The following is a 12,906-nucleotide window of genomic DNA, read 5'->3' as shown; positions in this document are numbered from 1 at the left end:
GCGTATTACAATGGTCAACCTATTGCATGCTACAACGCTCTTCTTCTCATTCATGTAGAGCTCACTGTCTCACAAAAGCTGCAAGACCTTCTCGAATGTCCACATTCCGCTCATGTTGTTCAACAGTGACAAAAAAGATAAGAATGTCATCCAACAATGAGCACCATGAACACCCGTGAAATCATCTTATTGAACATCACTAGTGCATTGGTGGGGTGAGTCCAAACGGCATCACCACAAACTCATAATGGCCACGCTCAATCCGAAAAGCCGTCTTTAGCATATCAGCCTCAAAGATTCAAACTTGATGGTAGCCAATCTTGAGATCTATCTTGGAAAAATACTTAGCATCATCGAGATGCTCCAAAGTGTACTCAATCAAGGGCATTGGGAACTTATTCTCGCAACTAGAGAAACTGGGACAACTATTCTAGCTCGCCCTCCAATGCCTTGGACAGGTGATAGGGAAACTTACTAGGAGGCTCTATCCCTGGGACCAACTCAATCCGATGCTCTCCAGGACGAATAAGTGGGACCTTGGAAGGAAGGTCATTCCCCAACATGAAGTCTTGAAACTTCCAACTCCTTAGTCAGATTGTTCATTTTGTTGTGCAAAGTTTACCATAGCTATCCTAGAGATTTTGTAGCTTGTTCTTCAACTCCACTTGTTTTTCTTCCTTAGCCTTCTAGTCGTGGGCATCTGGCCATTCCTGCTTCTACTACTTGATAGTTCTATGGAGTTTCTTTATTTTGACAGCATGAAGATACTGGTTCCTTTCCATAATAGTAATCTAACAAGCAGTGCTAGCTCGTTATCATACTCCTCTATGTTCTCTAAGTGTTGCCACTTTGGCAGGAGTGTATCTTCCTCTCCCAAGGTGATTTCATTTCTCTCATGATTTTGAGAGAGAGTTGCCTTGCTTTCTACTATAACTTGTTATATTGGTAAAGTGGTAGGTGATTGATCTCATGCATGCCTTTGTAACAAATTAGGCACTATGGTTAGTGTGGACATTGGTGTGGTGATCAATTTTGTTGGCAAGTTCTACACACTAATGTTGAAAGGGTAAATTAAGTCATTGATGACATACTGATGACTTATTGCAATCGCAAGCCAATGCTGTGGCTTCATTATCTACCATTAGTAGAATTTGCCTATAACTCAGCTTATCATCAAGAGTATAGGTATGCCCCCTTTCAAGGCTTTCTATGGTCAAGATTGTATAACACCATTAAATTGGTCTGATTTAATGAATAGAGTAGAAGTCTTTAAACAAATGTTGGATGACATGGATCAACAAATGAAAGCTGTCCAGAAGGAGATCAAAGCCACCCAAGATAGACTGCCAACGGTTGCTCTATAGGTGTTGTCTGAACAGCAGACTGTTGATTGCGGGCCTAGATCAACGCACACTTAGCTCCTTTTCTAATTGCTCATTGGGCTTGGACATGCGAAATGAGTGGAATTCTAGGAATGCTCCTATCCCAGCAAATTATGCAACGCTCAGGGAAACCATCAACAATAGTGAAGATGTCCTGCCCCCAATTAGAGATGGGTGCAAACTCCCAAAACAACTAGATAACATAGAATCATGCGCAACACACAGTGTGTGACGGTTGTTGATCATTTTAGCAAATTCATTATGCTTATTCCATGGAGGGCTAATGTAACCACGGAAGATGTTGCAAATCTGTTTATCCAGCATTGGTACCCTATAGGTCGCATACCTAGGAGCATTGTATTAGATCGTGATGCCAAGTTTACCAGTCATTTTTGGAGGGCACTGTTTGATAATTTTTGTACTAAGTTAAATTTTTGTCACAACCTGGACTGGGAGGTGAATTTGTCACAAAATCCATAGAAATATCTTGGAAGGGGCATCAGGAATGTGCAATGGTTGTAACAAACCTGCTTTCTTCCCATGCAACGCTTTCACCTTTTGACCAATAGGACAATGTTGCACATACATGAACACGTCCCACCTCATTCTGAGCTAGTAAAATTGCCTCTCGATTTTCTCCAACATTGAGTTCATGCCCCTATGGACACCAGTAATGGCGTCATGGGAGTCATGGAGAATTGTTGCTTGAAACTACTTCAAGACACAGAGTCAACTTTTGTAGAAAAGTCAATACCTCAATTGCATACGCATGAAGTGGCGATACTACGATGTGGACATGCCACGATGCATGTGTGCCCTCACCGCCATTGGTGCTACAATCCCACTCCTCGGGATAAAACGGCTGAGAAGCCTGAAAATATAACAAATGACCCTAAAATCTCGAGGTGTGGGCTGATAAACCACAAGGGAAATTTTTTCTTTCTTTCTTTATGTCTTGCTTGAATTTCTGATAACAATGTAGCATGCGGAAGCTTACATACGAGGATTATACTTTGATAAATACCTTTCAGCCCTTGGTTCTTGACGATAGCACAATGTAATGATAATGAGAGTGCAAAGAGAGACATTGCACACAGAGAGAGAGAGAGAGAGAGAGAGAGAGAGAGAGAGAGACTGACAAATACACAGGATTGGGTCCCAAATACCCTCTGAAGGGCCCCCACAACGTTGCGCATATTTGCTTTATTGAATGAGTAGAAAGGACTAACTTGGGCTGGAAATACCCAGACCGAATAGACCTTCTACTGAAATATCTTGGCTGCTTCAACCACCTTGCAAAGAGAAATCCCTTGGCTGTTTTGACCTGGAGACTCTAGCACTTGCAAAAGAATGAGATGAGAAAGCCTTAGGCTGCCTATTGTTTATTAAGGACTCCACACTGCTGGTCGGTTTGTAGAAGAGGCTGTTGGCCTGTAATTGCTGCTCCATAACTTAAATAACCACCAATGAAACAGGCGCCTTTTCACATGTGGCTCATGGGCTGGCCGTTGACAGGCCCCTGCTGCTGGCCAACGGGGTGTGTGTGTCCTACAGGCTGCCAACTTGCTGCCCAGCCCTCCTAAGAGCTGGTTGCTTGGGCATGGGAACCTCCATGGCCCCTAGGGTAGCCCCTAAGGGCTGCCCACCTTGGAGGCAAGGCCTTGAAGCCTTATGGGGTGGCCCATAGCCATAGGGCTGCACCTTTGCCTAGCTGCCCTCATATATGCAACAAGTCTCTGATTCCTAGAACTGGTGTCCCAAGCAAGCCCGGTACACCTCTACATCATTCCACAGGGTGACCTTGACTGTAGGACATGCACTACTTCCATGTGTGGGACATGCACACCTAACCATGACCATGTACCAAACTTGTACACCTGACCATGGACTCTAAAGTGGATCCCTGGCTGACTCGTCCTAGGCTAGGGCTCACAAGGGGCCAATTACCACTCTAAGTCCTGGACCTATTGTACAGATGTGGCCACGTGGCATCAAAGTGCGGGATGCACGTGACAATTATTGCCAACATCACTGCCTAGCATGGAAGGATAGATGTACCGAGGCGAAGGGCACCCAAATTTATGATACTCAGTGCATTTGTACATTCAGAGAGAGATTATGATTCAAGGACCTTCTAGATCAACCCAAGCAAAGCCCATTTTCTTCATGAGGGAGTGGGATCATGGGATCTTCTCTTCAATTGCCACTGGAGTCTCTTGGCATCACCGTTCCCCTAACTAGCTGCAATTACCTTAACACTCTGTGATAAGGATTTCCAACTTCTAGCAATGATTTTGTATTGATACTTTCATAATTAATAAAAGTCTCTTCTTGCCAATAAATAAATAAAGGTTTGACACTAGCCGCATTAGTCAACTCAGGTCAAAACACTTCAAAGATGTAGAAAACATAATATAAAACTGCTGAAGTATGGTCACAAGTATTGGTAAAACCCTAGTCAACACTGGTCAAACCCTAGACAATGCTGGTCAAAGCTGAGCAGACTAGTCAACTTTGGTTGACTCTAGTCAAACCTGTGCAAAACACCTCAAATCTGACCAAAATTGCTCCAATCTCGTCAACACAATCAAAGACTGGTCAAACGCTAACAAATGAGCCCCACAAAAATGATGTTCTAAGAGCAATTGCCAAGTTCCAACCCACACGTTTTTTAGAGCTCACAATTTTCATGTTACTTACTGGCTTTTGGTGACTACAATCGTCACAACCAAGAAAGCAAGTGGACAAAAATGGTATCATACGCTTAGGCTCCGGCTGTTGCACAAAAATCTGCTCTCTGTCTCTCTCCTTCAACTATGCCTTGCGTTTTCTGCTTCCCTAGATTCTCCTGGCTGTAGATACTTCAACAGTGGCTGCGTTTTCTTCATTAGCTGCGTTTTTTGATCTACAAGCCCTCCTACTGCTGTCGGCCAGCCCCCAGGCTGCGTTTTCTTCTAGAGAGGCAAGTGGAGGAGTTCTCGCTACAAATTCACTAAGGGCATCAATTTTGTGGCAAGTTCTTGAAGGATATTTTTTGCCTAACAAGTGGCACATCAGCTCTTCTCCCTCCAAGATCCCCTCCCCCTTCCGGTAGGAGGTTCCCGGGGGTGTGTTTTTGGGTTTCTTTTGCTGCAGTCCAGCCTGCATCTTCAGAGGGGGCTACTAGTCCCTAGTTGGATCCTGTGAAAAGGTGCTTGAGAGAGCACGTGGATTGCTTAGCATAGAGGTTGTTTGAGACATAGCTTCTTTGAAGCAGACATGGGTCCCCCCTGCACGAACAAGGAGGACAAGCTCAGTGGTTCAAACTATGATCACTGGAAGCTACAGATGAAGGTCTAGTTCACACACAAGGGACTTTGGGAGATTGTTCAAGGCCACGAACAAAAGCCCGGGCCCCGAATGCCCTACCAGCTCTAGGAAGTGGACTCAGGACCAAGAGGATGCCTTTCTCGCAGAACTTTCAGCTTGGGAGAATCAAGACTCAAAAGCTCACTCTGCACTTGTATGAACCATCTCACCAGAGGTCTCCCCTGCCGTGCAAACATTGGATTGTGCTGCTTCTGTTTGGAGAAAGCTAACAGATCTATATGCACGGGACTCTACAATGCAGTTTGTCAACCTATTGGGTCAACTCTTTCCCTGGAGTTTACAGCAGGGACTTCCATGCAGTCGTTTGTGATAAAGGTTGAGGTAATTCATGACCAATTAGTGGCAATGGGTACTGCCCTGACCTCTTCTCAGTTATCTGCTCTCCTCCTCATCAGGCTTCCTGCAGATTATGACATGGTTTCCCGAGCTTTGTGGGTTCAGATCACAACACGTTCCCTCGAGTTTGATGATCTATGTACTCTCCTCTTGGAAGAGGAATCCATCCTAGTTTCACAGGAGAAATTGAAAGTTTCATCGTCTATTGGACCTGATCAGGCACCCTCGACGGTGCAGAAGAAAGTTCGGAGTCGGTGTTACAAGTGTGGGAAGAAAGGCCACCTGTCAAAGGATTGTCAGTCAAAGGACAAAGGCAAAGCCAAGGACAAGGGCAAGTCTTCAAAGAAGGGCAAAAACAAGTCACATGACAGTGACACAGACTCATCTAGTGATAACCCCACCTCTCCCAAGGCCTTACAGACTGGAGAGAACATGACTGGTGTCCTGCTCTGATCCTAAGGGCATCCCCCCGCGTGCTGTCTTCCAGAAACGGCTTGTGGGCAGGAGAGGGGGCTTTCAAAAGCTCTCTTATATTAAATCTGGAGCATGGGACCCGTGTGTCGGAGTTCCAAGTATAAAGACAGGCAAGTTCACTTGAAGGTCCGGATGAGTTCCATGATCAACCAAGTTTCCTTCATGGTTCGGATGAGTTCCAGAACTATTGGTCAACAGAGACTATGGACAGGATGTGTTCCATGTTCATTTGTTCGAGGTTATTAGATGTGATGTGTTCCCAGTTCTACTTTGAGTTTGGAGCCAAGCAGATTTTCTTTTGCTCTTTATAGTGGCATTATGTTTTCTGAAGACAACAAGCTGACATGTGCATTTTCCGAGGTGTACTCAGTATTGGCCATGCTGAAGTGTCCATGGTCGCACCTTCGTCATCAATTTTCTTTTGACTTTTTTGCACACTTCAAGATGTAGAGGGGGTGTTAAAATATTGCATCTTCCTTAAATGCTGTCGTGGAGGTCATGTCGGCCTGTTTTCTACAGCCGACTTGCTTCATGCACAAGTATATAAGAGTTGCTCTCTTTTATTCATTCAATCATCTTACATTGCCCTATTTGCTGGCTCTTGTACTCTGTAACCTCAAGCTAATAAAGCTCTTGTTCTTGCTTGCAATCTTTCTCTCTCTCATGTTTATTTGCTTCCGCTTGTGCACATTCTTTCAGAATGCACATACATCCATAATAAAATGGCATGTCTACTACAATGTCATGCCAATGCACTAAAAGATTTAGAGCCAGATCATGTCACGTGCATCACATCAGTGAGTGCCACATGGACATTAATCTTGGCATCAGCCGCCATTTGGGCAAGATCATGGGTCACATTTAAGTTCATGGAGAAGGAGCTTGGGCAACAGCCAGGTGCCCATTTGGGTTCATGGAGAAGGAACCTAGGCAACAGCTAGGTGCCTAAGAACCAATCAATGTGGACAGCTTTTAAATACACTGTATCTAATCATGCACAGTTTGCATAGTTGGCCAGCCAGCCAAGCCTAACAACCGATCAGCCTTTAGCCACTATATAAGGGCAATCAAGGGTCATAGTAGAATTCAAACAGAGCAATTGTTCTAAGGTGCATCCTTCAAGGAGTAACCCAACATTTGGCTCAGAGAAGAAGGGAGCTCTCGTGAGCGTTTTCAGCTTGCATATGCATCAGTAGTCATGCACAATTAAGCACGAGCAGATCTCAGTTGAAATTTGTGAGCATCATTATACAAATTAATTCCAATATACAGTAATTTAGGACTATGGTCTTCTCTATTGTGTCTTGTTGGTTGATACGTGATTACCGTTAATCTTTTGTAATCAGCTTTAATTGGCGTTAATAGCTTCCGCACACATGTTACATTCGTATCAGAGCATCAAGACAGCCTAGCTACCGTTTGCAGTCTGTTGCATGTGTGTTTGCAGCCAAGCTTGCTTTCACATATGCATTTTTCAGCTTTAATTGGCATTAATAGCTTCCCCACGCATGTTACATTCGTATCAAAGCATCAAGACAGCCTAGCTAGCGTTTGCATAGTCTGTTGCATGTGTGTTTGCAGCCAAGCTTGCTTTCACATGTGCATTTTAGTTAAGGGTTTTGCTAGAAGTGCATGCAACAAATTAGGGTTTGCATTTAGGTTTGCATTTTTGTGCATGTGCATTAGAATTGGATTAGGTCAAAGCCTAGGTAGGCAAGCAAATTTGCTTCTTCTCCAAGAAGACAAATTTGCATTTTTTCTTCATGAAAGAAGTCCACTTCAGGTTGTGCTCCTGGAACACTTGGTATTTTGGGAGCAGCTATACAAGACATGGTGTTTTGGGAGCAGCTATACAAGACTTTCATCTCCTCTATGCAGGCAAGGAAGTACAATGATAGCGATTTGAAGAGTCAGGAGAACCAGTAGGCAACATCCAAGCACCAGATACAGCCTTGACAACCGCAAAGCCTAAACACGAAAGCAGAAAGTTCACCTAGGCTGAACCTTTCAAGGATTTTTCCCAAAAATATACGGAGGAGGATGAGATCAGCATGGCGACAGTTCCTCTGTCAGTTCCCGAAGACCTTCAGGAGAGTCTCTCCAAGTCCACTGAGCAGCAGGAGGAGGCGGCTATCACTGATGGTGGTTCATTCCCGAGGCAGTAAGTCCAGTATCATTTCTATTGGTGACCAAGCCCGTGTGTTTACACAAAGCCAAAGCCTACCATTGGACGAGACCCGAAGACCAGCAAAGGAGCATGGAGCAAGGGTGCATTATATGTGAAGAAAACAATATTTTTCCCAGCCCTAAAAAGGGATTTTTCTAGGTATTTTATGTTTTATTTGGGGTTTTTTGTCTTGGCTGCTGGCCTACACCTTTTAGGGTGACCGACCAACACCCCCCCTCAGTATATATAGCCTTGCCTATCTTTTATCATCAGGTGTACACCAACGTTTACTTCAGCACACCATCAGGCTTACCTCAGCGTTTATCATCTGAGCTTTACATCCTTTTCATCAGCGTTTTTCTTCTGCTGTCTTCAGCGTTTACCTCAGGCTGACATCAGCATTTTACAGCAGCCTCACGTCAGCCTTACATCAGGCTTTTATCGGCGCTTACATCAGGCTTACTTCTGCGCTGTTATCTGCATTTTACATCAGCATAGATCCGTGCCTACATCAGCACTTCATTTGCGTTTTACATCAGCAGACATCAGCGTTTTCATCAGGGCTTATATCAGCGTTTATATCAGCCTTACTTCAGCGCATACATCAGGGCTCACATCAGTGCTTACATCAGCATATCTTCTGCATTTCCCTTTGCTATACGTAGAGCATATCAGCGTTTTTGCCTCGGCTCTCACCATCGGGACATCAGCCCCCACTCTGCTACATCGGGATGGCAGCCCACTCTCTGCTTCAGGTGTGTCACCAAAGCTTGCACCACTCGGGATGGCAGCCATCTCTGCTTCAAGTACGCAGCACCCGTGTCACCAGAGCTTGCACCACTCCGGACGGCAGCCCTCTCTGCTCCTCACCACTTCAGCTACGCAGCACCCGTGTCATCAGAGCTTGCTCCCTTCAGGTCTTGCAGCACCCTTGTCATCAGAGCTCGCACCCTCACCACCACCACTCGAGACGGCAGCCCTCTCTGCTCTTCAGCTACCACCTCAGGTCCAGCAGCACCCTTGTCATCAGAGCCTGCATCACCTTATCTTTCGCTGCCACTATCACCTCGGAGTGCCTCTGCTTCCACCAACGCGAGCCTTCGACACCGACCACCACTTGGAGTGTTTTGCCTCACATCGACGCGAGCCTTCGTCACCAACCGTGCTTCAACTCCGACATCATCTCTGCTTCTGCAATGGTCTTTCTACTCAAAGTCACCTCACACCTCAGGGCTCTTGTACATATTTGCACACACCCTTATATATATATTCACTCACATATTTCATGCTGTGTGGTTTTGCTCTGATCTCTCGTCCATCTAGTCCTTTCGTCTTTTTGCCCTCACAATAAGCCCCAGTGTTCCAAGTTTACCACGAGGGGATGTCATGTGCATCATATTTGTGAATGCCACATGGACATTAATCTCAACATCACCCACCTTTTAAGAAAGATTAGGGACCGTGTTTGTGCTCATTGATAAGGATCTTGAGTAATCGGATGCTAGACAACCAAGCACCCAAGGACCAATCAGTGTGGACAGCTTTTAGATACATTGTATCTAGTAATGCACAGTTGCAACCAACCAACTTTTTGCTACTATATAAGGGCAATCAAGGATCATAGTAGGATTCATTCAAAGGCACTGTTCTAAGGCACATCCTAACCCGACATCTGGATCAGAGCAAAAGGGAGTTCTTGTGAACGTTCTCTCGTAGGACTTCACATCAAAGCTTACATATGCACCAGTAGTCATGTGCACTGTGCACGATTATGCTCAGGCAGATGGTAGTTGAGATCTGTAAACATCATTGCATATATTCATTGCAATATATAGTAGTTTAGGTCTCTATTGTGTCTTGCCAATCAATGTGTGATTAGCATTAATCTTTGTAATCAGCTTTGCTTAGGGTTAATCATCATTAGCTTTGGCACACATGTTACAAATCCTTTGCATTTTTTTCATTACAGCTAGATTATGTTAAGCCAAAAGCTGCACAAAGAAAAAGCATGCTAGAAATGAAGGCTTGCCTCATCGCGCCACATTGCCAAAGCCTCATCATCGTCATTGAAAACGCTCACCCATAAACGTTCGATTGGCAATTTGAATCTGCAAAGAAAAGAGAGAGCCTGATGCCATTAAGGCCCATACTTCTGCTTGCATTTCTGCTGGCTCCTCAAGAAGAAAAACAGAAAATCAAGCGCATAGCAATGCACTTACTCCTGAGTTGCCAGCTCCCATGCCCACTTGATTGCATCACGTTTGAAGTAGTCACCAAAGCTGAAGTTGCCAAGCATCTCAAAGAATGTGTGATGCCGTGCAGTCCGGCCCACATTTTCAATGTCGTTTGTCCTTATGCATTTTTGTGAGGTAGTGGCTCGTGGGACTTGCCGCGGAGCCTTTCATAATGGAAAAAAACAAGATTCTTACATCAGATAGGTTTCATTTCTATCCACACCAATCAAAGGTAAAAACTTGGGCTGGATACAGAACCATCCCTGCCCATCGACAGGGGCCATCATGACCACCCAACCTCAGAGATGGTGGTGGACAGACAATTTTGCCCATCCCAACTCCCTGCCCAATTATGTGCCAGAACAGTTTGGTATCCAGCCTTGCCAACTGAAGGTGTAAATGGCGAGTTTGTAAATTTATGCTGTAAATTAAAAGACCTCACTCGAGCACTTCAAACTTCATCACTTTTTCCCTTGCTCAAGAATAGCTTCGTAAGTCCAATACCTGGCCAAGGAATACGGGCTTGAACTGCAGCATGCCAGCTATGGTAAGGAGGACAGTAGGATCATCTGGAACAAGGGATGAGCTAGGCAGGACTTTATGCTGGCGAGCAGCATAAAACTCTAAAAACCGCTGCCGTATGGCATCACCAGTCAAAGACAGATCCGTCAGCGTCTTCTGCTCTGTTTGCTCTTCCTTGGTGGTTTCGACAACAGCTGTATGACTATGGAAACATCATATGATTGAAGAAAAGCAAAGCTCTCATCAACTCCAGCAAGAAAAGCACACACAAGACCCAGTCCAGTTCTCTCAACCGATACAATTCAGAAGATTTTTGATGTGTTATTGCATATCCTAGATACCTGATAGATTTCGTATCCAAGCTTTTGACCTTTTATGAGAATCAAAGGATGCTTTCGTGCAAGAGCTTCGAAAACCCACAAAAAAGGAGCTTGCTCCCAATGAGCTCGAACCTGCACAAGCAATGTCCTTACTAAGTAACACTTTTACATGTCCTCAATGCACCTCGAGGGCAGCTCGTACAAGAATTTATCACCATTACATGGTTTCCTAGGTTCAAGTAAGCACATACAACATAATAAGAGACCAGCTAAGCTAAGCTGTAACTATACAAGACTCTGAGAGTTTCCACTATTTACACCAAATTGAGTATATTCAAGGTCTTTTGAGGTCTTGAAGTGCTGTAAATGGCTAATATGCAAACCATGAAACAACCAGAGACATCCATATGAATATTACTCCATAAATGAAGGCTCTAAGCGCACTGTATGGAATGGGACATGAAATGTGCCAGATAGTTGAGCTGTCACCAAGCTCGTAGCGTAGGGAAGAACCAGATTCCAAACTGCTGATGTGTACCATCAACATACCAAGATCAAAGTCAATGATGCTGCAGCCTAAAATCAAGGCAAAAGGGTTACTGGACCTACTGGCCCAAATTCACGACAAAAGAGTTCGTGAACCCATTCAATTATTAACAAAGGTATATTCAGACCACTCCGATTGATATTTGGAGTGAGGTAACCATTCTGATGTTAGGGATTATAAGTAGTTTAACCTAGTTCCATCTATGTAGTTACCAAGGTAGTTGGGAAATCGTGAACCCCTTTGCCACCCTTTGGACTTGCAGTACCCAAGTAAGGTAGTTGGATGTTAATAATCCAGGATCGGTCCGATAGCCAGTTTCACTGCTATGTTTAAGGGTTATAGGGATAATGCCATCAGCATGGACGATGACAGCATCAATACAAATTGGATGCTCCCACAATCTATGACTTGCATGCGATCATGAATTTTGGACAATGCCCCATTTTCTCTTTATGATGTTATATTCCTTAATTGTTCTCTCTCTCTCTCTCTCTCTCTCTCTCTCTCTCTCTCTCTCTCTCTCTAGTTATTCATGGATAATATGTACTCATTTTCAGTCTCATAGACCCTTTGGGTCTTTCGTAGACGTTTAATACAATCCTTCTTTCTTTCCTCTCTCTCTCTTTAATACAATACCGTGTCATGGCTCTTTGTCTGTCTCTCTCTCTTTCCATTAGTTACACACACACACACACGTGTGGACCTTCGGCCAGCTCTGCATGACACTACCTATCTAATCTATTTCCATGATAAAGACCATATCAAAAGTAGTGCAGCAAACTCCATTGTTGGGGGATGAAAGATGGGCATTTACATACCTTTGAAGAGGCACGCAGAAGGCTTTGAAACCATGAAAGAACGCTTGTAAACATCAGACACTGCTATTGGAAGGGGCATTGAGGCAAGGTTTGTGACCACTCCTCCTGCTGCAGTCCTAAGGACTGCTTTCTGTCCCAACAACATAATACATGCAACAGTCAGCAGCCGGGAAATCAAATGTGTAACGAGAACAAGAAAAAAAGGCGATTTCAATCGCTTCACAATGTTAATATGTGCCCCCGAGAGGGCATCTTAATTAATCAGTGGACGTAAATTGAAGCCCTTTGCAATACCAAAAGCGATAAAAGTTCATCAACGCCATGTCATGGTGCCACGTCGGCTGCATCTAAGGTGGCATTATGCTCTCTAAGAGGTATTCTAAGTTTTTTTTTTTATCTTTTGTGCTCGTGTACGTGTGTGCTTTCATGCCGCCGTCAAACAGCCAGCAGGTTTTGAACCGAGCACCTCATGCTTGGGACTTCAACACCTTAAAAACAGCCAATGGAGACACAGCACCTCATGCTTGGGACTTCAACACCTTAAAAACAGCCAATGGAGACACAGCGTGGCATTCTAAGTTCTAGGTCACCACACTTGCTAACCAACGCTTTTCTAGAATGTTGTCAATGGCGTTGGAAAGGGTTGGCTAGAAAGTTGAGATGCAAACATCACAAAAATAAAAACATGCTCAGAACCTTGCCACTTCAAGTTTTGACAAGTATGGCCCAAACTTTAT

At 44.4% G+C, this 12,906-nt stretch overlaps 1 protein-coding gene across 1 annotated transcript in view; it reads right to left on the bottom strand.

The window, feature by feature from the left end:
• Positions 1-12,493, bottom strand: part of EMB1030 (Alanyl-tRNA synthetase, class IIc) — a 97,976-nt gene extending 85,483 nt beyond the window's left edge. The window contains exons 1-5 of the mRNA XM_086803755.1: positions 12,170-12,493; positions 10,826-10,936; positions 10,467-10,678; positions 9,948-10,126; positions 9,758-9,836 (exon numbers count right to left, since the gene is read on the bottom strand). Of these exons, the coding sequence (XP_086659881.1) occupies positions 9,758-9,836; positions 9,948-10,126; positions 10,467-10,678; positions 10,826-10,936; positions 12,170-12,314 (726 nt within the window). The 5' untranslated portion in view covers positions 12,315-12,493. The remainder of the gene's footprint in view (positions 1-9,757; positions 9,837-9,947; positions 10,127-10,466; positions 10,679-10,825; positions 10,937-12,169) is intronic.
• Between the last annotated feature and the right edge of the window lie 413 nt (positions 12,494-12,906).

This window comes from Cibotium barometz, chromosome 10 (genome assembly GCF_041138505.1).
Source record: "Cibotium barometz isolate CiBa-2024 chromosome 10, ASM4113850v1, whole genome shotgun sequence".
Taxonomy (NCBI): domain Eukaryota; kingdom Viridiplantae; phylum Streptophyta; class Polypodiopsida; order Cyatheales; family Cibotiaceae; genus Cibotium; species Cibotium barometz.
Note: the sequence above shows the minus strand (reverse complement) of the source record. Positions and strands in the feature narration are given on the sequence as shown.